Source organism: Scyliorhinus canicula, chromosome 7 (genome assembly GCF_902713615.1).
Source record: "Scyliorhinus canicula chromosome 7, sScyCan1.1, whole genome shotgun sequence".
In the NCBI taxonomy this organism is placed as follows: Eukaryota; Metazoa; Chordata; class Chondrichthyes; order Carcharhiniformes; family Scyliorhinidae; genus Scyliorhinus; species Scyliorhinus canicula.
This window is the reverse complement of record NC_052152.1, coordinates 178,914,139-178,941,692: the sequence shown is the minus strand read 5'-3', so window position 1 is coordinate 178,941,692 and position 27,554 is coordinate 178,914,139. Positions and strand designations below refer to the sequence as shown.

The 27,554-nt window shown below is 41.9% G+C and overlaps 1 protein-coding gene across 2 annotated transcripts in view; it reads right to left on the bottom strand.

The window, feature by feature from the left end:
* The window catches only part of tm9sf4 (transmembrane 9 superfamily protein member 4), a 94,006-nt gene that overhangs the window by 16,642 nt on the left and 49,810 nt on the right, over window positions 1–27,554 (bottom strand). For both annotated transcript variants that reach the window (XM_038803383.1, XM_038803382.1), the window contains exons 6-13: window positions 27,315–27,438; window positions 24,849–24,967; window positions 24,121–24,232; window positions 13,517–13,587; window positions 9,435–9,567; window positions 9,262–9,343; window positions 5,281–5,356; window positions 3,796–3,879 (exon numbers count right to left, since the gene is read on the bottom strand). In XM_038803383.1, coding sequence (XP_038659311.1) covers window positions 3,796–3,879; window positions 5,281–5,356; window positions 9,262–9,343; window positions 9,435–9,567; window positions 13,517–13,587; window positions 24,121–24,232; window positions 24,849–24,967; window positions 27,315–27,438 — 801 coding nt within the window. The remainder of the gene's footprint in view (window positions 1–3,795; window positions 3,880–5,280; window positions 5,357–9,261; window positions 9,344–9,434; window positions 9,568–13,516; window positions 13,588–24,120; window positions 24,233–24,848; window positions 24,968–27,314; window positions 27,439–27,554) is intronic.

Below are 27,554 nucleotides of genomic sequence, written 5' to 3'. Positions count from 1 at the left end.
AGTTGTTATTTTAATAGAGACTAGGAATCGAGAGTTAAAGCAATTGTGTGTAGTTTGCACAGCAGTCAAGACAAAGAAATCCTAAAGAGGTTGGTGTGAAATCCTGGACTAGATTCACTTTCAAAAGTGGAGCGGAAGCTTTGTTTAAAAATGTCATTTGGAAAACCTGGTCTAGATTTCAGAATGTAAACCACTATGGGGGAAGATTTTAAAGTGTGTTTTTGGGAATGGAGTTTGGAAACTCACGTGACAATCAGCTGGAGGGAATTCTGAGTAGACAGCCACAAACATTCACTTGACGTCGAGTGGAGAGTGTATTCACCACGGTCATCTGCGATATTTATAAGGGACTGTATGTGTGCTAATGAGGCCATTGTAGCTTAAGATGTACTTTATAATCAGTGTTCATCCTAAAACCTGTGTATAATTGTTAGGGGGGTGTAAAGGAATATTTTATAGTGTTCCAATTTTTCATGTTTAATAAATGTTTTTTTTCTAGTTTGAATTTAGGGTTTGGATTAGTACCTGGGATTATGATGTTATTGCTATTACTGAGACTTGGTTGAGGGAATGGCATGATTGGCAACTAAATATCCCAAGATATCGATGCTTCAGGTGGGATAGGGAGGGAGGTAAAGGGGATGGAGAGAGGGAGGTAAAGGGGGTGGAGGAGTTGCATTACTGGTCAGAGAGGATATCACAGCTGTGCTGAAGGAGGGCACTATGGAGGACTCGAGCAGTGAGGCGATATGGGCAGAGCTCAGAAATAGGAAGGGTCCGGTAACAATGTTGGGGCTGTACTACAGACCTCCCAACAGCGAGCGTGAGATAGAGGTACAAATATGTAAACAGATTATGGAAAGATGTAGGAGCAACAGGGTGGTGGTGGTAGGAGATTTTAATTTTCCCAACATTGACTGGGATACACTTAGTGTTAGAGGTCTAGATGGACCAGAATTTGTAAGGAGCATCCAGGAGGGTTTTCTAGAGCAGTATGTAAATAGTCCAACTCGGGAAGGAGCCATACTGTACCTGGTGTTGGGAAATTAGCCCGGCCAGGTGGTTGAAGTTTCAGTGAAGATCATGTCTTACCAACTTAATAGAATTCTTTGAGGAAGTGACAACGTTGATTGATGAGGGAAGGACTGTAGATGTCATATACATGGACTTCAGTAAGGCATTTGATAAGGTTCCCCATGGTAGGCTGATGGAGAAAGTGAAGTCTCATGGGGCCCAGGGTGTACTAGCTAGGTGGAATAGAACTGGCTGAACAACAGGAGACAGAGAGTAGTAGTGGAAGGGAGTTTCTCAAAATGGAGAACTGTGACCAGTGGTGTTCCACAGGGATCCGTGCTGGGACCACTGTTGTTTGTGATATACATAAATGATCTGGAGGAAGGTACAAGTGGTCTGATTAGCAAGTTTGCAGATGACACTATGATTGGTGGAGTAGCAGATAGTGAAGGGGACTGTCATAGAATGCTGCAGAATATAGACAGATTGGAGAGTTGGGTGGAGAAATGGCAGATGGAGTTCAATCCGGGCAAATGTGAGGTGATGCATTTTGGAAGATCCAATTCAAGAGCGAACTATAAGGTAAATGAAAAAGCCCTGGGGAAAATTGATGTACAGAGAGGTCTGGTTGTTCAGGTCCATTGTACCCTGAAGGTGGCTGCGCAGATCGATAGAGTGGTCAAGAAGGCATACGACATGCTTTCCTTCGTGGGAAAGGGGTATTGAGTACAAGAGTTGGCAGACCATGTTACAGTTGTATAAGACTTTGGTTCGACCACACTTGGAATACTGCAGACAGTTCTGGTAGCCACATTACCAAAAGGATGTGGATGCCTTGGAGAAGGTGCAGAGGAGGTTCACCAGGATGCTGCCTGGTATGGAGGGCGCTAGCTGTGAAGAGAGGTTAGATTAGGATTATTTTCATTAGAAGGACAGAGGTTGAGGGGGGAACCTCATTGAGGTCTACAAAATCATGAGAGATGTAGGCAGGGTGGATAGCAAGAAGCTTTTGCACCCAGAGTGGGGGACTCAATTACTCGGGGTCACGGGTCCAAGGTGAGAGGGGAAGAGTTTCAGGGAGATGTACGTGGAAAGTTCTTTAAGCAGAGGGTGGTGGGTGCCTGGAACGCATTGCCGGCAAAGGTGGTAGAGGCGGGCACGATAGCGTCATTTAAGATGTATCTAGACAGATATATGAACAGGCAGGGAGCAGAAGGATACAGATCCTTAGAAAATAGGCGACAGTTTTAGATAGAAGATCTGGAGGGCGCAGGCTTGGTGGGCGGGCCGATCCTGTGCTGGAATTTTTCTTTGTTCTTGTTAAAACAAATCAGTGGTCCTGTGACTCTGTTCATCCATGCTTTATAAAGAAAAGTAAGAGCCATAGTTCCATTCTGGGATCTTCCTGTCCAGTTATAACACCTAGTAGGATCATAACAGTACACCCACAGAGCTGAGCAGGAGTTCCAGGATTTAGACCCAGCAACAGTAATATAGTTCCAAGTCACGATGATGTAGGCGTGGAGGAGAATTTCAGGTGGTGGTGTTCCGCCGCAGGTGGCGTTCTCATGCATTTGCTTCCCTTGTCCTTCATTGTGGTGAAAGTTTCAGGCTTGAAAGGTGCTGTTGAAGAATCCTTGGTGAGCTGCTTCAGTACATCTTGTAGGTGGCACACACTGCTGCCACTACACATTGCTGGTCAGGGGAGTGAATGTTTAAGGTGGTGGATGTGATGCTGACCAAGCCAGTTGCTTTGTCCTGGTTGGTGCTGATCCTCTTCAGCGTTGGTGGTGCAGCACTTATCCAGGCAGGTGGAGAGTATTCCATCACATCCCTGACTTGTGACTTGTAGGTGGTGGACTGGCTTTGGGAAGTCAGAAGGTGAGTAACTGCACAGAAATCCCATCCTCAGACCTGCTATTTTTTGCCATGGTATATATATGGCTTCACTAGTTCAGTTTCTCCCCCAGGGAATTCAGCAATAATAAAACCTTGAAATATTAAGGGAAGGTGGAGATGAACTCTACCTGGCACTTGTCTGGGATGAATGACACTTGCTATTTATCAGCCTTAGCCTGGCTATTGTCCAGTTCTGATCGCATATAAATACGGACTGCTTCAGCATCTGAGGAGCTGCTGAACACAGAAATAATCAGCGAACATTCTCACTTCTGACCTAATGGAGAGAAGATCATTGATTTGCTCTAAGACATTACCCTGAGGAACTCTTGGGACTGAGATGATTGACCTTCAGCAACCCCAACCATCTTCCTCTGTGCTGGCTCCAAGCAGTTCCCCAAAATTAAGACTGCAAATTACTGCTAAAGACAATCCAACCTTTCTACACCAAAGCAGCACCTGGATGAAGACGAGAATTCAGTATTAGCTCTCATCGAAAGGCCCATGTGAATGCAGATGAATGTGTCACCAAGGATTTCTAGTTTTGTTTCAGCTATCAGTTCTACTCTCACTACAATTAAAAACAAAATGCGCACAAAAAAAACATTTGTGCACTCTTGTTTTGTGACTTATTTATTTTGTTTTTAATTTCATCAGTAGTAGATAGTAGTGTTGACAGAACGGTGAGGAAGGAAGAAACATAATTGCCAGACACAATGAACACATACTTTTTATGTGCTTTAAGATAATCCACAAGATAAACAGCTCTCTTGCTCTGTGCTCTCTCCCCCCTCAAGTCTGGATTGTAATAGTGACTCATTAAATTACTCCATAGATAAATAATTCCATTTACTAACAATTTGTGTTAAGATTAATACTTACAGCTCCTGATGAATGTTTTCCCCAAATGAAACAATTTAGGACAAAACACAATCCAAATACAATGCTAGGATAGAGAGTAGCAGTCTGTAAATAAAAAGAGGAAAACCAACAAATAATGATGAGTTAAATACAGATGAAACAGTAAAATCCTTAAAAATGCCAGTATTTCTTCGAGTCAGTGTAGCCAAGAACAGCTGCAATGGTGGAGCACGTTTGCTGCTTCATATGAATAACAAGAACATATGGACAAGGAGCAGGAGTAGGCCATTCACCCCTAGGTCCTGCTCCGCCATTTAGCAGTAGGCCATTTACCCCTCAAGCCTGTTCCGCGATATAAAAAGTTGGACCAATCTTGGGTCTGTAGACCTTTCTCCCAAAGGTTAATTAAATTTTCTACTTTTATCTTTCCCATTGCAGTAGGGTAAATAAAGTACAGGAGGAAGTTACCAAGCAAATTACCTATGGGGCATCTGAAATCCAAATTCTTAACTATGTGTTGATGTTAGGGTAGGCCTCCAGAGCCACACCAAGCAATGGTTAACACAGAGCTAAGCAAGATGTAACAATCATCTCACAAGGCAGAAGGCTGCCAGAAACTGTGTTGAAAAGCTAAATCTGAAGCAGAGAATGTGCTAAACGTTTTGTTGCAGGACATTGTAGCAATATTTGTGCAGTACCCTAAAAATAAGATTTATTAATATTTAATGTTTACCTTTACTGCTTTAATCACTAGAGCACCTGTCCTATAAAGTAAAATCTCTATCCAGATATATAACTCACACGGTTCCTCAAGGCCAGTCACATCCAGCAAACAGTAATATGGTCCATTTTTACCAAATAGAAAGCGGAGGGGGTAGGTTTTGGCCTGATTCAAAAGATCAGTTAGGAATTATTTTCCTTGAATATGATGCTCAGAACATTTACAGGAGTGACTAATATTGCTGTGCCCATCGGCGTACAGTAAACATGTAAACAAACTTCATGATTTCAAACTTTGTACAGTTTCAATTACATTTTGAAGTTCTCTACAGTTGATTTCCAAATGCAGCTCTAAGCCTCGTCCACCAAAATGTATATTAGGAAATTATGGGAACATCCTCCGTACTTTCCCAATATGTATTTCTCTGAAGCAAGTATGCTATGCGAAGAAACAATTAGCCCAACATCTCCAAGGTGTGAAATAATATAATAACTATGAAAATTTTGAAAGGCTCTGAGTTAGCAATAGAAAGTCAAGGCTACAATACTGTAACCTGACCTGTAATGTAGAACTTAATGAGTAGCAATACCAGGAGCCAAGCCTCGCAGATCTCTCACCCATATTCTTTGAAGTATACAATGAATCAGAATCGAATTATGTTTTCTTTAAAATTCCGTCTAAAGTTAATTTACATGGGACAGGAAATATTTACTAGAGTAAGAATCATGTTCCAAAATTATTCCGAAGATTTGTCCAAATAGAATTGCACAATGTAATGTACTTACACAAAATGCACCTTTCCTCCATCGGTGGCCTTTGAGAGTGCGGTACAAACGGCCTGCAAAGTAACCACCAAACAACCTGAAACGAAAACACACATTTTCCACAAGACTGACTGGGCAAACTGAGAGTACACTGTTTACTAAATGCAATCTCACAACCTTCAATACTGGGTCTTACTGTACATAAATATTAAAACTGCACTGTCTCTAGGGATGTCTAATTAAACCATTTCCTGAAAGCGATTAATTAAAAAAAAAACTATTTTGGGTTTTTGAAAGAATAGAATCAGAACACAAGAACATACCATTTGATTTATCAACTCTGTGTCAATATTTTTCTCTTCATGAACCATCTACTCTAATCTCACTCACTCCCCGTATTCTTTAATATTATGATTTTTGAAGCAACTTCACTGTAATCACTCCAGTCCAGAAATTTATTGTTCAGAAAAAACAGTTGTTGGAAGTGTTTTAAGCAAACCCATCTGTGCCTCAAAGTCACTGACATTTTTTTAGCACAGTGCTTTAGGAGTGGAAGATACAGTATTTGGGCAAGTAAAACTATTTTTTATTGCTGATTTATGTTTTACAGTATTTTTTGATTCTCACTTGCGGTTAGGCATTCTGACATCATTCTTTAAGCTAGAAAATTCTGAATCCAGAAATTACTCGGTCCCGAGCACTCAGACTGGAGAGGTTACAGTTTGTCCAATTCCCTTTTAAAAGAATTTATGGATCCTGCTGCAACATTGTGCAACATTCTAACGACCCTGTGTAAATATTTTAAAATCTATTTCATTTAATGTTTTACATATATAGGTGCTGTTTACCTCCTAGCATTTGAGGAAGGAACAGCCATTAAGACTTGAAATTTTCTAAAATGCATTAAGACAAGATAATATATATTAATGATTTGAATGAGGGGACAAAATGTAATATCTCAAAATTTGCAGATGCCACAAAGTTGGGAGGGAGGGTGAGCTGTAAGGAGGATGCAGAGATCCTTCAGTGTGATTTGGACATGTTGAGTGAGTGGGCAAATGAATGGCAGATGCAGTACAATTTGGGTAAATGTGAGGTTATCGACTTTGGTAGCAAAAACAGGAAGATAGACTACTATCTGAATGGCCATAAATGAGAGGGGAATGTGCAACGAGACCTGGGTGTCCTCGTACACCAGTCACTGAAGGTAAGCCTGCAGGTGCAGCAGGCGGTAAGGAAGACAAATGATATGTTGGCCTTCATAGCGAGGTTAGAGTACAGGAGCAGGGATGTCTTGTTGCAATTCCACACCTGGAATATTGTGTGCATTTTGGTCTCCTTATCGGACGAAGGATGTTCTTGCTCTAGAGGGAGTACAGTGAACGTTTTTCAGACCGATTCCTGGGATGGCGGGACGGACTAATGAGGAGAAATTGAGTTGGTTAGGATTGTATTCGCTGGAGTTCAGAAGAATGAGGGACAAATCTCGGAGAAACCTATAAAATTCTATCATGACTAGATTGGTTAGATGCAAGAAGGATGTCCCCAATGGTGGGGGTGTCCAGAACCAGGGATCACAGTCTGAGGATACAGGGTAGATCATTTAGGAAAGAGTTGAGGAGAAATGTCTTCACCCAGGGAGTGGTTAGCCTGTCACCACAAAAAGTAGTTGAGTCCAAAACATTGCATTTGTTCAAGAAGCAGTTCGATATAGCACTTGGGGCAAAGGGGATCAAAGGATATGTGGTGGGGGGCGAGGGTGGAGGAGGTCGGATTAGGCTATTGAGTTGAATCATAATGAATGACGGAGCAGGCTCGAAGGGCCAAATGGCCTCCTCCTGCTCCTATTTCACTATGTTTCTAAAGTCCAACAATGGCTTTATCCTTGACGATATGCTTCTGAAAAATATCACTTCTCTCTTTAATATGTTACTCAATAACTCAAGTGCACATTTTAATTAATGACTGTTTAATTATTTCACAACTACAAATTTGAAAGAGAAGTACGGTAGTGTTGAATATCACACATTTTAATTCAATTCCCATGTTGCAAGAAGGAAAACGTCACTGTAGATTCTTAGTTTGCATGTCAAATAGCAAAATGAATCTGGCAGAGGTTTTAATAGGAATTAAATATCTACAATCCACATCCAAATTTACTTTAATTATTTGCAGGAACAACAGAGAGACAATAATGAAGGTTATAGAAACAGAAGTAGGCCATTCAGCTTTGCACCTTGTCTGCCACTAAATTACCTCATTGCTGATTTGAAAGTCAATTCCATCTAACTACCTTTGATCTATACCTTGATACCCTTACCCAACAATTTATCAATCTCATTTTTGACAATGTCAGTTGATGCAGAATCCACAGCGTTTTAGGAAGAGAACTCCACATTTAAATTGTGTGTGGGGGGGAAGGCGTTTTCTGATTTTACTCGTGAATGGCCCAGCTCTAATTTTAAGGTTTTTCCCAATTATTCTGAATGACCTACAAAAAGCTTTTCCATACCTACTGTATCAAATATTTTTAATATTTTAAGCACTTCAATTAAATTGCTCCTCAACCTCCTGAATTCCAGGTGACACAACGCAAGTTTGCACTATTTTGTTACTTTTAACTCTTTAAGCCCTGCCCTAATTTTGATACATCTGCACTGAGAACCTCCCAGGAAGGAATTATAGTCCTCCTTTATGTGTAACCCTGTGAACTGAAAACAATCCTCCATGAGTTCTAACTAAGGCTCTGTACAAATAAAAGATAATTCCCACAGCCAATGCTCCTTCAGCCTTTTGGATTGCTTTTTGTGCCCGAGCGCTAACTCTGTAGACACCTGGAATAATCAAATCACTTCACTACTCCTCTATAGTCTCTAGTCCCTTACCATAAGAAAACACTCCAATTTATCTTTCTTGGATCCTAAATGGATTAACTTATTTGCTCAGTGAGTTCCATCTGCTAGTTTTGTCCACTCACCGAGTTTGTCTATGACCCTTTGGAACGTCCTGCATCCTTTGACACAACACGCTGTTCCTCCCAACTTAACTTGTATACCCAAATAAAATACCCTCTATTTCTTCATTCAAGTTATTCATATTTATGTTGAAAAGTTAAGGCCCCATACAAATCCCTAGATACAACTTACATTCTGCTAATCAGAGTGTGTCTACAGTCTGTCTCACAACTAATCGTCAACCAATGACATGAGCAATTTTATACAGTCTAATTTTTTGCCAATGAACTCTGGTGCGGAGCCTAAATAAGTCCCAAAAGTCCACATAAACAACATACATAGACACTCTCCTGTCTGCCCTTGTTAGTGACCTAAAAAAAATTAACTAGATTATTCAACAATGTGGAATGTGTCTCAGCTCGCGCGGTTCTATAGGTCTTTAGCTTCAAGCCTGACTTTGAACAGTGCCTCTTCAATAAAGGTGCAACTCTAGGTCCCTGCACCAAGTACCAAGAGTTGTACACAGTTGAAAAACTTCTTCACAGTTAACTTTGCTAAACTCAGTACAAGTCTTGGAATTTCAAGAACTGAATTATCTGACAAAGTGCACGTTTGCATTATGGGTATCGGCAACAAAAATGGATCTGTGGCAAGTTGAATTTTCAAGCAAGGAATGCATGTAACAATTTAAGTTGAAGATGAGTCAATTATTTTAATCAGGCATCAACTTGAACCAGGAAACTATCAACATGAAAATTAAAGAATATGTTCAAGACCTGAAAGCTACTGTCAATATCTTTCCCTCGCCATGGTGACAATAGAAGTGAAGGATGAGTGAAAAGAAAACGTGGGTCTACTTTTGGAATGACAATAAACACAAGCCTATAGATTTAAGTGGGAATAGGGTTGAAAAGGAAGGTGAACGTGATTGTCTGATGCCTTTATGATGCCCAGTGGGTTTGTGCATGGAGCATGAATAAGGAGGAAAATACTCCAGTCCGAGTTCAGTATATCAAAAAAATATTCATAGCCTTTTCAATTAACATACCCCATAAACATGAAGAGAAAACAAGCGGTTGTCATCAGTGCTCCTCTGCTAGATGGTGACAGCATTCCTAACATGGCAACGACTGAAAATGAATCATATGCAACATTAGAAAAAGCTCTGAAAAATTCCAGCTATCATATTTTAAAGGAAGAAATATGATGGCAAATACTCACTGATTACAATTAAGATCATGCAGAACAATTGGATTCCAGATCCTAACAGAGAGCTGAGAATCATGGGATAATGAGGTGGCCTGAACACATCACCGTGGACAAGTTTCCAGCCAGATTCTTCCATGGTGTCCTCCTACAAGCGACAAATTTAAAAATATTCGGGAATTAATCTTCAATTGAAAATGTCAGGTTTCATATTATTTTCACACACTTCACCATTCAGCCAGTACTTGACACAAGTCCACGAAGAAAGAAAGTAGACAACTATTTATCTGTTTCCTAATTAGAAGGGTCAGCTCTATCAACATTTATTAATTTCTACTTAAAATTTTCCACTGAATTTTGGCAAACGCTGTGATTTATCTGGATTTGCATGTGAATTACATGTAATGTTTGTCTTTGTTCTTCCTTCTCTACTTTGCTGATCATTTTTCTATTTGTATGGGGCTGTGCCAAGAATAGATTACTTCAACTTTTGTAGTAAGCAAAAGTAATTAGCAGTCCAAAACCAAGTATATTGTGCCAAGATGTTCAGTAACTGTCTCTTTATTCAGATCTACTTTAATTCCAACTTTAAGGCGCAAGAATATGCCACACATGGTGATTTCACACTTGTTTTCTGCACACCAGCCTTCCTCTGGTTTCTCAGCAAAACTAGAAATGTTGTTTAAACAAAGGGTGCACTGCCAAAATGTATTTTGTGTAAAGGAATATTATAATCAAAAGGAAACTTTCAATCCATGTGTCTCAGCTAGGTCCAAACCCAGGCCCTAAAGGTAAATGATTATTGGTAAATCCAGATCTTTAAAATTTCTCTTTACAGCATAAATGAAAGATTCTATAATATGAAACGGGTTGAACGTAAATAGATGAATAAATAAGTGAAACAAAAACGGAGACTTCGAGAGACACAAAAAAGCTCATGGGGTCAAAATAAATTACCTCTAGGAATGATCTAGTCCAAAGATGTGCAGGTTAGGCAGATTGGCCATGCTAAATTGCTCCTTAGTGTCCACAAGGTTAGGTGGGGTTACTGGGTTACGGGAATAGGGGTAGGCATGGGCTCAAGTAGGGTGTTCTTTCTGAGGGACAGTGCAGACTTGATGGGCCGAATGACACCCTTCTGCACTGTAAATTCTATGAATACAAGATCAAACTACCCCAGATGCTACAATTCTGAAATAAAACTAAAAAATGCTGCAAATACTCAGCAGGTCAAGCAACATTCGAGAGGAGACTAAGTTGACATTTCAGGTCAAGGACCTTGCTGCTGAGTACTTCTGTTTTTATTTGACAATCTAATGTTGCACCATGAAAAATACTTTCCCCAAACTTTAATACCAGCTAAACCCCACCTCCTCCCCACCCCATTCTTTATTTTAATAGGTTTAGCTTAATTTTGTATGAGTAAAGCAAGTTGATCTGAAGCATTGCTCAAGAATAGTTTAAGTGCTGGAAGGGTAATTCTTTTGTGGCGCAAGAGTTATTACTGCAGTTTTAATTCTTAGTTGTCTCTCAATAACTGAGTTTAGACGGCAAGTAAACTGTAAATAGTTATGGATGATTATTCAATTTACCAGATGCTACCACGTGCAGCACAAGTGGCTAGCACTGTGGTTTCACAGCGCCAGGGTCCCAGGTTCGATTCCCTGCTGGGTCACTGTTTGTGCGGAGTCTGAACGTTCTCCCCGTGCCTGCGTGGGTTTCTTCCGGGTGCTCCGGTTTCCTCCCACAGTCCAAAGACGTGTCGGTTAGGTGGATTGGCCATGATAAATTGCCCTCAGTGACCAAAAAGGTTAGATGGGGTTATTGGGTTACGGGAATAGGGTGGAAGTGAGGGCTTAAGTGGGTACCGGTGCAGGCTCGATGGGCCGAATGGCCTCCTTCTGCACTGTATGTTCTATGTTCATTTTTAAAGTTTCGGGACATTATTATTATTTTTTCATGGGATGTAGATGTCACTGGAAAGGCTAGCCTTTGTTGCCCATTCATAATTGCCCTTGAACTGAGTGGTTTGCTGGGCCATTTCAGAGAGCAAAGAGTCAACCACATTACTAAAACAGGTGGGTTTTTACAACAATCACTGATAGCTCTTTGGTCACCATTACGGAGACTAGATACATTAATTGAATTTAAACTCCATCAGTTGCCGTGGTGAGATTTGAACTCGTATCGCCAGAGCATTAGCCTAGGTTCTGGATTACTAGCTCAGTGACATTACCACTATGCCATCGTGTCTCCGATCATTAATTATTTGTTCTAAAATGGAATGTAAAATGGTTCTAGAGGAAAAAATGTAAATTAACTTCTTAATTTCTATTATCTTTAGAAGAAATTACAGCATAAACAAATCACAGAATGCAAAGCTGCAAAGCTACAAAGAACGGGCTTTCCCCAATCAGAAGAATAGGATACAGTGGAGTCTATCTATGTTCCTTCTAAGCTGCATGGGTACACAGCAACCTGGGATGTAGCAAGTAATGCTATAAACTTCTCTCTTCTTAGGAAGTTGAGGATGACTCGCATTTACACTAAAAATGAGTTGTCAGGTGACTGAGGAGTCCAATGCATGATCTAGAGCCTCTGTCAGAGGTGGGACAGGCGGTGGTTGGAGGAATGGATCAGTGGGGTGCCCAGGTTACCACGTGCTCCTTTGTTGTCGACACTTCGCTTCATCTGGCTCTTGACGATGAAACTAGAGATAGTCAGCTCCTTCCAGATGCTTTTCCTCCACTTTAGGTGGTTTTGAGCCAGAGATTCCCAGGTGTCAGTAGGGATGTTACACATTTTGATGGCTTTGAAGCGTTTCCTCTGCCCTCTTAGTGGCTCACTTGCCATGTCAAAGCTCGCCCTAGCTCAGACTAGCACATTTGTTTCATGTTAGGCATGCGGTCGATGTGGCCCACCCAGCGGAGATGATAGAGTGCAGTCAGTACTTCGATGCTGGGGATGCCTGTCGGAGGTTTTTTTATTTGTTCATGGGACGTGGGATTCGCAGGCTGGGCCAGCATTTAGTGCCTATCCCTAGTTGCCGTTGAGGAGGCAATGAAGAGTTAACCACATTGCTGTGGGTCTGGCACATTTAGGCCAGACCAGTTAAAGACAGCAGATTTCCTTCACGGGTTTTTATAACAATTGACAATGGAATCATGGTCATCGTTGGGACTTTTAATTCTAGATTTTTATTGAATTCAAATTTCACCATCTGCAGTGGCGTGGTTTGAACCGGAGTCTCTGGTTTGGTGACAATACGACTATGCAACTGCCTCCCTGAGAACATGAACGTTGGTGCATCTATCCTGCCAATAGATTTGCAGGGTCTTGCAGAGGCAGTGCTGATGGTACTTCTCCATGGTTTTGAGGTGCCTGCTGTACACAGTCCACGTCTCTGATCCATATAGGAGGGTGGGTATCACTATACAGCAGTGTACTGCATTATACTGCAGAGGAGTATGCATAACAAAAGAAAAATAGAGCGAACATTAAAACTCATGTATACAGCGCATGCCCAAAGTAGTGGACCATATAAGGTTTGTGAGGGCAATGATGCGCAATCCAGTTACACCTGGAAGATGATCCAAAAAATATCATGGCTGAAGACCCAAATAAATAATGAGAGCTTAAAGAGCAAAGCTGAAAGCTATTTTAGTTCTGAGAAAATGGGACAGGCGAATTAATTGCTTGGTTTTGTTTTTTGCTTTCAAAACTGTTATATACCTTAACTTATGATAATGTTGAATTGCAAGAGCGTATTAGAGATTTTGAAGAACACAATGTGGATGCTGAAATCACTTGTAACATTTGTAGCAGAGGAGTAAAATATTTTGTCGTGTTTTATAATTGACTGTTAAGAAAGGTAAGCCAATTTGAATGCTTTGAGCCATAGTTACTTTTTTATGACATGGATGCAGTTTACCAGATGGCAAACCTGGATAAATGGGTAAATTAGTGGAGTCCTCCCACCCCACACCCCAACAGTACAACTGAATGTTTTTCAGGCATAGAAGAACTGCCAACAGCTTAAGTCATAAATACCCTCCTTATTCCCAAGTCACTTCAATCCACTGGTCAAAAATACATACAATGTCATCTTCTCTGTTATAGTTCGCAATGTCCTTCCTGAGCGTTCGAATGATTATCATGCTAAGAATTCCTGACAGAGGGGAAAAAAAGTTCAGAAATCAGATTTTCAAAGACAATGGGTGAATAATGCCAACGTTTCAGACTTGTTAATGAAAATAATCTTTGTTACAACAAGTAGGCTTACATTAACACTGCAATGAAGTTACTGTGAAAAGCCCCTAGTTGCCACATTCCAGCGCCTGTTTGGGTACACCGAGGGTGAATTCAGAATGTCCAAATTACCTAACAGCACATTTTTCAGGACTTGTGGGAGGAAACCGGAGCACCTGGAGGAAACCTATGCAGACACAGGAAGAACGTGCAGACTCCGCACAGATAGCGGCCCAAGCTGGGATTCGAACCTGGGACCCTGGAGCTGTGAAGCAACAGTGCTAACGGTGTACCGTGTTGGAACATGGGCTCTAACTTTAACTCCGTCATTTCAAGGCACCAGCAAGAAGTGGAAAAATGGTTTTCTTCAAGAGTATGTGAAAAATTACACAATATTAACTGTAAGACTTATGTTCTGGAACATTCCTTTCAGTCGTACCTTATTAAAGGCACAGACAGCATTTCTGAGCAGGATCGAGGGAATGGATCACAAAATAATTAATTTTTTGTCGATGAATAATTAATATTTCATGTTGATGTCAAGGATTCAAGATACTGTTACTTCACTGGAACCAGATCTAGCAGTGCCTCTCTCATTAGACTAGAAGCATATTGCTACATAAAACTACTCTTGCCGTTCGTACTACTAACCCAGTCAATAGTCAAATAATTAAAGTCCCCTATTGTAACTATATAATTCTTGCGCTTCTTTGTAACTTCCTTGCAATTTTTTCCTCTACATCTTTCCCACTAGTTGGTGGCCTATAGACTACACCGAGCAATGTAATTGCATCTTTCTTATTCCTCAATTCTAGACAAATAGATTCTGTCCCTGACTCCTCTGGGAAATTCTCTCTCCAGAGCAGTAATTTCCTGCTTACTCAATACTGCCACCCCTCCCCGTTCCTATCATTCCTGAACAATTTATATCCAGTCCCACCCTTCTTTCAGTCAGGTCTCCATTGTAGGCAAAACATCATACTTCTTGAGGGACTTTCTGAATCTTCAACTCACAAATCTTATTTACCAAACTCCATGCATTCACACATATACACAGCAATCCCATTTCAGACGTTATTACTTCCCACCTTCCTTTGAACACACCCAAAACTTGTCATTTTCCTACTCTAGTGCTATCCATCTCGCCCAGTATTTTGTACTCCTTGGCAAAGTCCACATCAATACGTTGAGGAACCAACAAGGGAACAGGCCATCATGGACTGGGAGTTTGGCAATGAGAAAAGATTAGTTGGCAATCTGGTTGTGAGAGAACCCTTGGGCATGAGTGACCACAATATGATAGAATTCTTTATCAAGGTGGATAGTGAGGTAGTTGATTCTGAGACCAGGGTCCTGAAACTCAATAAAAGTAACTATGATGGTTTGAGGCCATCTCGAACTTGGAAACATTACTGAAAGGAAGGACAGTGGAAAGGCAATGGCAGACATTCAAAGGACGAAGTGAACTCCAAAAGTTGTTTATTCATATTTGGCGCCATAGAAAGAGAATCATGGCTTCCAAGGGAAATTAGAGATAGTATTAGATTCAAAGAAAAGGCATACAAATTAGCAAGAAAAAACAATAGACTTGAGGATTGGGAACAGTTTAAAATTCAGCAAAGGCAGGCCAAGAGATTGATTGAGAGGAAAATACACCTGAAAAGCAAGCTAGTGGGGAGAATAAAAACCGACTGCAATAGATTTTTTGGGTATGTAAAGAGAAAAAGATTGATAAAAACAAATTGTCAGAAATGGGGGAATTCATAACAGGGATCAAACAGGGTTCCTCAGGCTGAGGAACTACATTTTTTTTACTTTGCTTCTGCCTTCACAAAGGAAGGCATGAATAATGTACCTGAAGTTCTGAGTAACATGTTTTAGTGAGGAGCTGAAGAAAATTAGTATTAGTAGAGAAATGGTGTTGGGGAAATTAATGGGATCGAAGGCAGATAAATCTCCAGGGCCTGATAATCTTCATCCCAGAGTACTTAAGGAAGTGGCCCTAAAATTAGTAGATTCATTGGTGGTCATTTTCCAAAATTCTTCGGACTCTGGAATGGTTCCTACAGATTGGAGTGCAGTGAATGTAATCCTGCTATTCCAAAAAGCGATGTGGAGAGAACAATAAACCAATGAGCCTAACCTCAGTAGTTGCTCGAGTCCATTATCACGGATTTCATAGCAGAGCATTTTAAAGCAGTGGTATAATCAAAGTCAGCATGGATTTACAAAAGGGAAATCATGCTTGACAAATCTACTGGAATTCTCTGAAGACGAAACGAGTAGTGACCGGGAGAACCGATGGATGCGGTTTATTTAGATTTTCAGAAGATTTTTGACAAGGTCTCACATAGCAGATTACTATGTAAAGTTAAAGCGCATGGGATTGCGGAGAGTGTCTCGAGATGGATAGAAACTGGTTAGCAGACAAGAAGCAAACTGTTAGAATAAATGGATCTTTTTCTGATTGGCAGACAGTGAGTAGTGGGATACCACAGAGATCTGTGTTATGACCCCAACTGTTTGCGTTATGTATTAATGATTTAGATGAGAGAACTAAATGTGTTATCTCCAAATTTGCAAATGACGCAAAGTTTGGTAGGAGGGAGAGCTGTGAGGAGGATGGGATGCTTTAACGCAATTTGAACAGGCTGACTGAGTGAGCATATGCATGGCAGATGCAGTATAACGTGGATAAATGTGAAGTTATCCACTTAGGTAGGAAAAACAGGAATGCAGTTTATTGGGTGTAAATTGAGAGAGGTGGATTCTCAGTGAGACCTCGGTGTTTCCGTGCATCAATCGCTGAAAGTAAGCATGCAGGTACATAGGCAGTAAAGGCAGAGAATGGTATGTTAGCCTTTATAGCGAGAGGATTTAAGTATAGAAATAGGGATGTTTTACTGCAATTGTATCGGGCATTGGTGAGGCCACACCTGAAGTAGTGGTGTCTTTTTCTGAGAAAGGGTGTTATTGCTATGGAGGGAGTGCAGCAAAGGTTTACCAGGCTCATTCCTGGGATGGCGGGTCTGTCATATGAGAGGCTAAATCGGTTAGGATTTGAGTTTTGAAGAGTGAGAGGGGATCTCATAGAAACTTACAAAATTCTAACAGGATTAGACAGGGTAGATTCAGAAAGAATGTGCAGCAAATGATGGTGAGGGGAGTCCAGAACGAAGGGTCATAATTTGAGGATAAGGGATCTTTTAGGACTGAGGTAAGGAGAAATTTCTTCACCCAGAGATTGGTGAATCTGTGGAATGCATTGTCACAGAAAGTAGTTGAAGCTAAAATGCTGTGTGATGTCAAGACCAAGTTAGATACAGCCCTTGGGGCTAAAGGGATCAAGGGTTATTATGGGGGGAGGGGGCTGGATCAGGGTACTGAACTTTATGATCTGCCATTTTTTAAAAAATAAATTTAGATTACCCAATTATTTTTTCCAATTAAGGGGCAATTTAGCGTGGCCAATCCACCTATTCTGCACATTTTTGGGTTGTGGGGATGAAACCCACGCAGACACGAGGAGAATGTGCAAACTCCACACGGACAATGACCCAGAGCCGGGATCGAACCTGGGACCTCAGCGCCGTGAGGCGGTTGTGCTAACCACTAGGCCACCGTGCTGCCCTTATGATCTGCCATGATCATAATGAATGGCGGAGCACTTCCTGGAGCAAGGAAGGGATAGAGGCGGGCTGGCGCTGCCCAACCTTCTGGGGTACTATTGGGCAGCCAATGTGTCAATGGTGCGTAAATGGGTGATGGAGGGGGGAGGGGCGGCGTGGAAAAGAATGGAGATGGCGTCATATAGAGGTACGAGCCTGGGGGCCATGGTAACGGCACCGCTGCCGCTCTCCCCTAAGAGGTTTACCACGAGCCCGGTGGTGGCGGCGACCCTAAGAATCTGGGGACAGTGGAGACGGCATTGGGGGGGAAACAGGGGGCTCGATGGAGTCTCCACTGGGTGGCAACCATCGGTTCATCCCGGGGGAACACGGATGGGGGAATTCAGGGGGTGGCAAAGGGCGGGCATCAGCAAATTGAGGGACCTGTTTATTGGCGGGAGGTTTGCGGGCCTGGGGGAACTGGAAGATAAATTTGTCCTTCCCCAAGGGAACATGTTCAGATACCTGCAGGTAAAGGCATTCACTAGGCGACAGGTAGAGGGATTCCCTTTGCTGCCCTCGCAGGGGACGATGGACAGAGTGCTTTCGGGTATGTGGGTAGGAGAGGGGAAGGTGTCTAACATCTATAAGGTAATGCAGGAGGTGGAGGAGTCTTCAGTGGAGGAGCTGAAGGCTAAATGGGAGGAGGAACTCGGGAGCAGATAGAGGACGGGACTTGGGCGGAGGCCTTGGAGAGAGTCAACTCTTCCTCCTCATGTGCGAGGCTTAGTCTCATCCAATTTAAGGTGCTGCCCCGGGCTCACATGTCCGGGACTAGGATGAGTAGGTTCTTTGGGGGTGTGGACAGGTGCACCAGATGTTCGGGGAGTCCAGCGAACCACGCCCATATATTCTGGGCATGCCCAGCACTGGAAGAATTCTGGAAGGGGGTGGCGGGGACGGTGTCGAGGGTGGTTGGATCCAGGGTCAAACCAGGGTGGGGACTCGCGATTTTTGGAGTTGCGGTAGAGCCGGGAGTGCAGGAGGCGAAAGAGGCCGGTGTCCTGGCCTTTGCGTCCCTAGTAGCCCGTCTAACCCGGGGGGGGGGGGGGGGGGGGGGGGGGGGTGCATTATTATAGTGTTTATTCTGTAACTTTATAGTGTGTTAATTTGCGTTGTTGTTAAAATGCTGGGCTGTTCATGGGGATGGGGTGAATGTATATGATTGTTAATATTATTGTTATTTTCGGTATTTTACTAAGGTGCGTCAATGTTGTATAAAATCAAAATTTTTCAATAAAAATTAGTTTTTAAATAAATGAATGGCAGAGCAGGCTTGAATGGCCAAATGGCCTCCTCCTGCTTTTATTTTCTATGTATGAACATAGAACAGAACAGGCCTTTCGGCCCTCAACGCTGTGCCGAGCAATGATCACCCCACTCAAACCCACAAATCCACCCTATACCCGCAACCCAACAACCCCCCCCTTAACCTTACTTTTTAGGACACTACGGGCAATTTAGCATGGCCAATCCACCTAACCCGCACATCTTTGGACTGTGGGAGGAAACCGGAGCACCCGGAGGAAACCCACACACACACGGGGAGGACGTGCAGACTCCGCACAGACAGTGACCCAGCCGGGAATCGAACCTGGGACCCTGGAGCTGTGAAGCATTTATGCTAACCACCATGCTACCGTGCTGCCCAGGAAAGTAATGCTTCCAAGTAAAGTTGCCATAGTCCCAGATGACCGTAGGTTGCTTTCCCCCTTTGAGGGGGAAAGTTGGCTGGTGGTGATTTAACCTAAGGATCGCCACACGTCAGACGAGGACCGAGGTTGAGAAGGCAGGCCTTCATGGAGTTATTCCTTGGTATCTTGTCAGATATTGGCACCTGGTTCTCACACTTTTACCAATTACTGTGACTCCTCTCCAATAGCACTAGCAAATGATCTGCAAAGAAATTGGTGTCAGCTCTATTTAGGTGCAACTCATACGGCCTGTACAATTCTCATCTTCTCTAAAACTGGTCACAATATCCCACATTTATACTCTTGAGCCTGTTCCACCATTCAATAATATCATGGATGATCCGATCGCCTCAAAATCTGCATCCCGCTAACCCCGATAACTTATTATCCCCTTCATTATCAAAATTCTATCCACCCTTGCCTTAAAAATATTCAAACACTCTGTTTCCCCATCACCTCAGGAAGAGAGTTTCAAAGACTCGCTACGCTCAGGAAAAACATTTTGCCTCATCTAAATCTTAAATGGCGGCCCTTAGTTTTTAAACACTGACCTCTAGCCCTAGATTCTCCCACAAGAGCAAAACACCCTTCCATATCCACCCTGACAAGACTGCTCAGAATCCTATATACTTCACTCAAGTTGTCTCTTTTCTTCTAAACTCCAGCCTAACCTGTCCACCCTTTCCTTATGAAACAATACACCCACTCTAGGTATTCACATTGTAAACCTTCTCTGAACCGCTTCCAATGCATTAACATCCTTCCTTAAATAAGGAGACAAAGACCACTGTCCTCTAAATGTGATCTTGCCAGCACCCTGCAATACTGAAGCATAACCTCCCTACTTTTCTATTCAATTCCCCTTGCAATAAATGATAACATTCTATTAGCTTTACTAATTACTTGCTGCACCTGCTTACTAGCTTCTTGCGATTCATGCATTGGGACACCTTTTCATTTCAGAGCTCAGCAATCCTCACCATTAGAGAATGTACTTTTTTATTCTTTCTGCCAAAAAGGACAATTTCACATTTTTCCACAAGATACTCCATTTCCCAGATCTTTGCCCACACATTAACATATTTGTAGACTCCATATACCACCGTCACAATTTATTTTCCTATCTATCTTTGCGTCACAGCAAATTTGTCAATCCATCCATCCAAGTAATTTATATAAATTGTAAACAGTTGAGGTCCCGGCACCGATCCCCTTGACTTACCACTCATATCTTGCCAAGCTGGAAAAAGACCCATTTATGCCCACTCTCTGCTTCCTGTTAGCCAGCTAATCTCCTATCCATGCCAATGTGTCACCCCCTATAACATGAGATTTCATTTTCCGCAATAACCTTGATGTCGCATTTTATCAACCATCTTCTGAAAATCGAAGTACATCCTCTGGTTCCCCTTTACCATAACGCATGTCCCTTGCACAGAGAATTCCAAGAAGTTGGTCAAAAATGATTTCACTTTCATAAAACCATATTGATTCTGCCTGACTACCAAGTGCTTTATTAATAGCTTGTAACATTTTCCCTATGACAAATGTTACGTGAACTGGCCTGTTGTGTCCCGCTTTCGGTTGCCCTCCTGTTTTGAATAATGGAGTCATATTTGCTATCTTCTAATCTAATGGGGCCTTCCCTGAATCTAGAGAATTTTAGAAAATTAAACCCAATCAACTATCTCACTAATCACTTCTTTTAAGGCCGTAGAATGAAGTCCATCAGGACCCAGGCACTTGCCAGCCCTCAGAAATGCATGTCTTTCCCCCTAACTATCAAATCTCCTACCACGATTGCTCTTCTAGACTTCTTTGTACCCCCATACAGCTCAGCCAAGCATGACGCCAGTGACTTGAGTTCTGGCTATACTCCAGACGAAATATCACTCTCATGAGCATTCAGAACTGAATACTGGTTGGAGAGTGAAGTGCACTCAGCAGATTCTTGCACCATTTCATCGCGACTGCCTCATGCAAGTCATTGTTGTTGATCTTAACTGACGTGAGCGCTGCGGATATCTGAGCCAGTCGACAAGGTACTCCATTTCAGTTGAAAACCATGGAGCTCTGCCACTGCTGGCACCATGATCTTCCATGGAATAACTGTAAAAATAACAGATTTACCAGATCTACTAGATTAAGAATGCATAGACAATTGAATTGAAGATATAAGGTAGAGAAAATCTGAGCATTTTCCCATGAGTGAGACACATGTGACATACCCATCTGGTATATCATTATGCTTTTTATGAATGTTAGGTATTTAGCTTCCCTAGAACAGAGCTTTCCAAACTGTGGGTTGTGAAGCTTGATTGAATGATAACAACTGCAAGGCCCCTTTAAATTCTTGCTTCCGCCCCCCCCCCCCCACATTTTTGGACGTGGTGTTCGAATATTTTGCCTTTTCATCAACTCCTCTAACGCTCAACTCTTGTTTCCCCCACTCAACAATGGAGCATCTATCCTACAGCTCCCCCAACACCACTGCACCAAATGTTCAACAGCTCCTGTACCCCTTTCCCCCCCCACCTCACACAAAGCCCGAGGCTTGAAAATGGGGTCACACTGAGAAAAGGTTTGGGAAGCACTGCCCTTGAATGTAGAGCCAGAACTTCCAAGGACTGGCAATCACAGTTGGCTTGCAACTTCGCTCCTTTTTACTTATATTGGAATGCAGCTGCGCAGTTAACGCCGGAGCTGTAAAGCAGATTAAAAAATTTAAAGATCTTAGCCATTTTAAGATTTCAGGGGAAAGGAAGTGTGTTCGGTATGTGGGTGGGATGGTAGGTTGGGAGAAGCTGGTGGTCAGTTGGGGGCGAGGGTAGGAAGGTTTGGGTTGTCAGTCAGGACAGGTCGAATGAGTCAAGGCTGTTGGGTGATAGGTCAGAGGGGTTAGGATGGGTCGGATGGTCAATCGGGGTAAGGTTTGTGGAGGTGCAGTAGAAGTTTAGGAAGAATAGTCTGATGGTCAGGTAGTCAGTCAGGGGTTAGGAGAGTAGTCGGGGGTTCGGGAGAAGTTGGGGTGCCCAGTAGGGAGTGTAGTTGCACAGTGGTTAGCACTGTTGCTTCACAGCGCCAGGGACTCGGGTTCAATTCTCGGCTTGGGTCACTGTCTGTGTGGAGTGTGCATGCTCTCCCCGTGTCCGAGTGGGTTTCCTCTGGGTTCTCCGTTTTCCTCCCACATCCTTAAAGACGTGGCGTTAGGTGAATTGGACATTCTGAACCCTCCCTCTGTGTACCCGAACAGGCACTGGAGCGAGACGACCAGAGGATTTTCACAGTAACGTCATTGCAGTGATAATGTAAGCCTACTTGTGACTCTAATAATAAGAACATAAAATAAAAACTAGGAGCAGGAGTAGGCCATATGGCCCCTCGAGCCTGCTCCGCCATTCAATGAGATCATGGCTGATCTTTTGTGGACTCAACTCCACTTTCCGGCCCGAACACCATAACCCTTAATCCCATTATTCTTCAAAAAACTAACTATCTTTATCTTAAAAACATTTAATGAAGGAGCCTCAACTGCTTCACTGGGCAAGGAATTCCATAGATTCACAACCCTTTGGGTGAAGAAGTAGTTCCTCGTAAACTCAGTCCTAAATCTACTTCCCCTTATTTTGAGGCTATGCCCCCAAGTTCTGCTTTCACCCGCCAGTGGAAACAACCTGCCCGCATCTATCCTATCTATTCCCTTCATAATTTTATATGTTTCTATAAGATCCCCCCTCATCCTTCTAAATTCCAACGAGTACAGTCCCAGCCTACTCAACCTCTCCTCGTAATCCAACCCCTTCAGCTCTGGGATTAACCTAGTGAATCTCCTCTGCACACCCTCCAGTGCCAGTACGTCCTTTCTCAGGTAAGGAGACCAAAACTGAACACAATTATCCAGGTGTGGCCTCACTAACACTTTATACAATTGCATCATAACCTCCCTAGTCTTAAACTCCATCCCTCTAGCAATGAAGGACAAAATTCCATTCGCTTTCTTAATCACCTGTTGCACCTGTAAACCAGCTTTTTGCGACTCATGCACGAGCACACCCAGGTCTCTCTGCACAGCAGCATGTTTTAATATTTTATCATTTGAATAATAATCCCTTTTGCTGTTATTCCTACCAAAATGGATAATCTCACATTTGTCAACATTGTATTCCATCTGCCAGATCCTAGCCCATTCACTTAACCTATCCAAATCACTCTGCAGACTTCCGGTATCCTCTGCACTTTTTGCTTTGCCACTCATCTTAGTGTTGTCTGCAAACTTGGACACATTGCCCTTGGTCCCCAACTCCAAATCATCTATGTAAATTGTGAACAATAAAGATTAGTAGTAGTCAGGGAGTCTGTAGGATCAATGCTCTGGTTACCCAGGAGTTAGAAATGGTTTTCAAACTTTTAATTTTTTCTCGGCAACTATTCCAAGACAGAACCATCCAAAGTCTCCAATTTAAATCGGTGGGTATTGGATCTCATCACCACCATGGAGATCACCTCACTGTTAGCCACCCAGCCAATCATTGTGTCATCCGCAAACTTACTGATTCCTCCACCCCCCCCCCCCCCCCCCCCCCCCCACACACACACACACACCCACAGTCATCTATGTCAAAGTTATGAGCCTTAGACTTTGCTTTTACAAAGTGCATTAAAGTTATGTAATGAAGGAGGGAGTCTTAGTACTATATACACATCTTGTTCATACTATGTATAATTACATGGAATATGCAATACAGAAACAGGACAATCACCTCAACGTGAGCCACCTCCCAATCCTCTTTATCTACTCTAGTTCTTTTCTCCCTCGTGTTTGTCTAACATCCCTTTAAATACATCTATGTTAGTCATCTCAACTTCCTTGTAATAGAGAAATCCACATTCTAATCAGTCTCTAGGTAATGACATTTCTCCTGAATTCTCTCTTGAATTTATTAATGACTAATCTTATGTTCACAGTCTCTAGTTTTGATCTCCTACACAAACGAACACATCATCACTACATTTACCTCATCAAACTCTTCCACAATCTTAAAAGATTGTGAAATTGTTCCACGAAAAAAATTGCAATAATAATCAACTCACCAGAGAGAAAGAAAACTACAACCACCGAATTCACAATCGAGAACCAATGAATCTGTACATCGCTCATGGTTAAGTAGGTGTCCCAGCGTGATGCCCATTTAAGAACACTTCCCTAGAAATAGAAAGCACAGACAGTTAGAACATAGAACAGTGCAGCACAAAACAGGCCCTTCGGCCCTCGATGTTGTGCCGAGCATTGTCCAAAACCAAGATCAAGCTATCCCACTCCCTGTCATTCTGGTATGCCCCATGTTCCTATCCAATAACCGCTTGAAGTTCCTAAAGTGTCCGACTCCACTATCACAGCAGGTAACAAAAGTTGTGCACAACATTTTACTTTATACACATTCTCCATAAATGATTTGCTATAACTTGACACTGAATAGTTTCATTTTCTAGTAAAATTTTATTACAGTCTGAACAATGTTTTACCATAATCTGAGGCCAAAGCAGCAGTAAAAACCCTCAGGTCACCTTGACATACTGAGTGTTCATATGCACAAACAAAAGCAGATGTTACTTTCTAGTGCACACGACAAAGAAAATTAGGAATATCAGTGCATATCTTTGTGGTTCAGGTCCTTTAAATGCAGTGATTCACATTTTCTCTCCACAGAAGCTCCAGAAGTGCAATATTTGAGTTTAAATGAGCATAGTCAACCAACACATATGCTCTGGAATTAACTCATGTAGGATATAGAGGCGCTGATTTCTGACATAGCACTTACCTCCCAACGGACAGAGTACGTAAAAAGCACATCATTTTCTTTGTTGGGATCAATTTCCTGGGGAAGAGAACCTGTAGCCTCAGGCAGGATGCAATTTCCTTCCTCGTCAGTCTTTAGGTCTGGGTAAAAAAGTTAATTATATAATTCAATAAGAATAGTTTTACTACAGCCCAGTATTTACTGGCCTCAAATAATTTGGGAATACTTACTCATGCAATGAGACAAATATTTATATAGCACAGAAAATCTTAACTTGTTTGATTTTTGTTAGCAGAATAGGTTAAGACACCACCTTTAAATTAACACTTCCTCAAATTCAGTGAACAGACAAGCAAATAGTGTTTTCTACCTTAATGAGATATTCTGAAGGAAAAGTCAAGTCTTTGTGTACCTTTTTGTAAAAAGGGAAGAATTCTCCTTTCTAATACTATCACCTCACCTAAAACGTATTACATTGGCAATTAAGAAAGGAAAATGGTTCTTCGTCAAGCTGGGCACTGGACAAACAAATATGATCCAAAGGAACAAAAGGAAAATCAAAGTTGCAGGTATTGTTCCTGAATATATTAATACTGGAGCCATTATTACCCATGGTAAGATTCAACAACAGCATTAACCTGTATTTTTTGTGGCTGTGATAAGGATCATGATATTGGCCAGGGCATATAATTTCCTATTCTTGAAATAATGCAATGGATCTTTAACATCCACTCAATGAGCAGCTGGGGTCTTGAGATGTTGTCTCTTCCAAAGGCACATTTAAACAAGCAAGAGGGGAATTAAGCTGGGTACTTGCAGGTGTATATCACTCTGTTCATCACTGCACTCTGCAATTGCAAAACGTATTGTGATATTGCACGGGTTTTTTTGAAGGGGGGGTAGAGCTGTAAGTGTAGTCATATCTCACCCAGCCCTCCTGACCCCCCACAATCAGATTTCCGTCTGTCCCTCTGCATCTCTTCCGGAAGAAAAAAGCAGGGTTGACTTGAAAGATTCAAAAACTCCAAAACTTCAGCATCAGCTTCTTCTTCAGGGAAACCCCAATCGTTTTGTCATCTTTCCGATCCAATACCATGATATGTGGCAAATGTATAAAAAGGTGAGATACCATACTTGCTAATTACCGCACTGAAGTATCAATCTAAATCAGTAGTATTCTAAATTAGAAGTGTTCAGGAATTTGCACCGAAATTTCCACCGCAAGATCTTTTTCAATCCAGTATCTTAATTCATTAATTTTCTTCTGTAATACATCAAACAATGATGTCACTGTTCCAACTACAACCTCTAACTGTTCTTGAACCCTTCCACACATTTAGTCACCCATTCCATGATGCTTTTTCAACTTTCAGCTGACTGGAAAGTTTGCAACTTGAACTGAGACAGAGAAACGTGCTTAAAAATGGAAGGCCACATTCCAAGGTGAGGGTGAGTAACACACAAATCACCATCAGGGACTGTAGAGAGACACATTTCCTAATATCCAGACAACCATCAAAACATGTAAGTGACTAAGAAAGATAGATTAAAAATGCAAAGCACTGGCAACAATTGCAACAATGCCCACAAACAGATAAACCCAAAACTTCTTGGAAATACAAAACGGGCGAAGTATTTCAAAGCATGAGAGAGATTGCAAGTGACACAGGGCATGTGGAGGTTTAGGAGGAACTTCTTCACCCAAAGGGTTGTGAATCTATGGAATTCCTTGCCAGTGAAGCAGTTGAGGCTCCTTCATTAAATGTTTTTAAGGTAAAGATAGATAGTTTTTTGAAGAATAAAGGGATTAAGGGTTATGGTGTTCGGGTCGGAAAGTGGAGCCGAGTCCACAAAAGATCAGCCATGATCTCATTGAATGGCGGAGCAGGCTCGAGGGGCCAGATGGCCTACTCCTGCTCCTAGTTCTTATGTCAAGAAAGTCTTCAGCAGAGGAAACCGTTTGAAGGCTGTTCTCCTCCTCCTCTCTCTTTTTTGGAACAAATGTATTAACCAGTTCAGGAAGCCAGTTCCACCAGAAATTACCAGCGAACTAAGATTCCTCAATAACTGCAACAACTTCTACACCTGATCACATACAAGGAACCAGCTACAGTGTTTAAATTCAGTTACAACAAAGTAGTATCAATAATACATAAATCCACTATGCACTGAACCAGAAACATGAACTGTTTTTTCTCTCCAAAGCTCAATTATTTGCTGCACTCTACTTTCAATATGCTGTCATGTTGCAAAAAGGATACAATATAGGATCAATTATATTACTGATAGTGGTGGTTAACAAAATTCTCAAGAATGTTTAAGCACAGTTTTACCCTCAAGTGTAACAAACACAAACCAGAGCAGGGTTGATATTGCAAGTTTAGTTAATAACTTTCATGTTTAGCATTTATTTTACCATCTTTGTAGTTGCTTATCTATTATTGCATGCAACTGTGCTCAAATCACATCCAGAAATAATATTATTACCTTCATATTTAACACTTTGTGGGACAACTTCAAAGCGCACAACTCTATATGTAGGTTCCTGATCTTTCTCTATTTCTTCCTTGTGATAATAGATAATGAAGGAGAGATGGTTGTGGAGGTAGAACTGAAAAATAAGATTGTATTAACTTAGCCACTTTGTCTACACCCATGTGCTGACATGCACATTAACACAGACAAAAACAGACAACTGCAAAGTAGCTTATATTGCTGGTAATTATA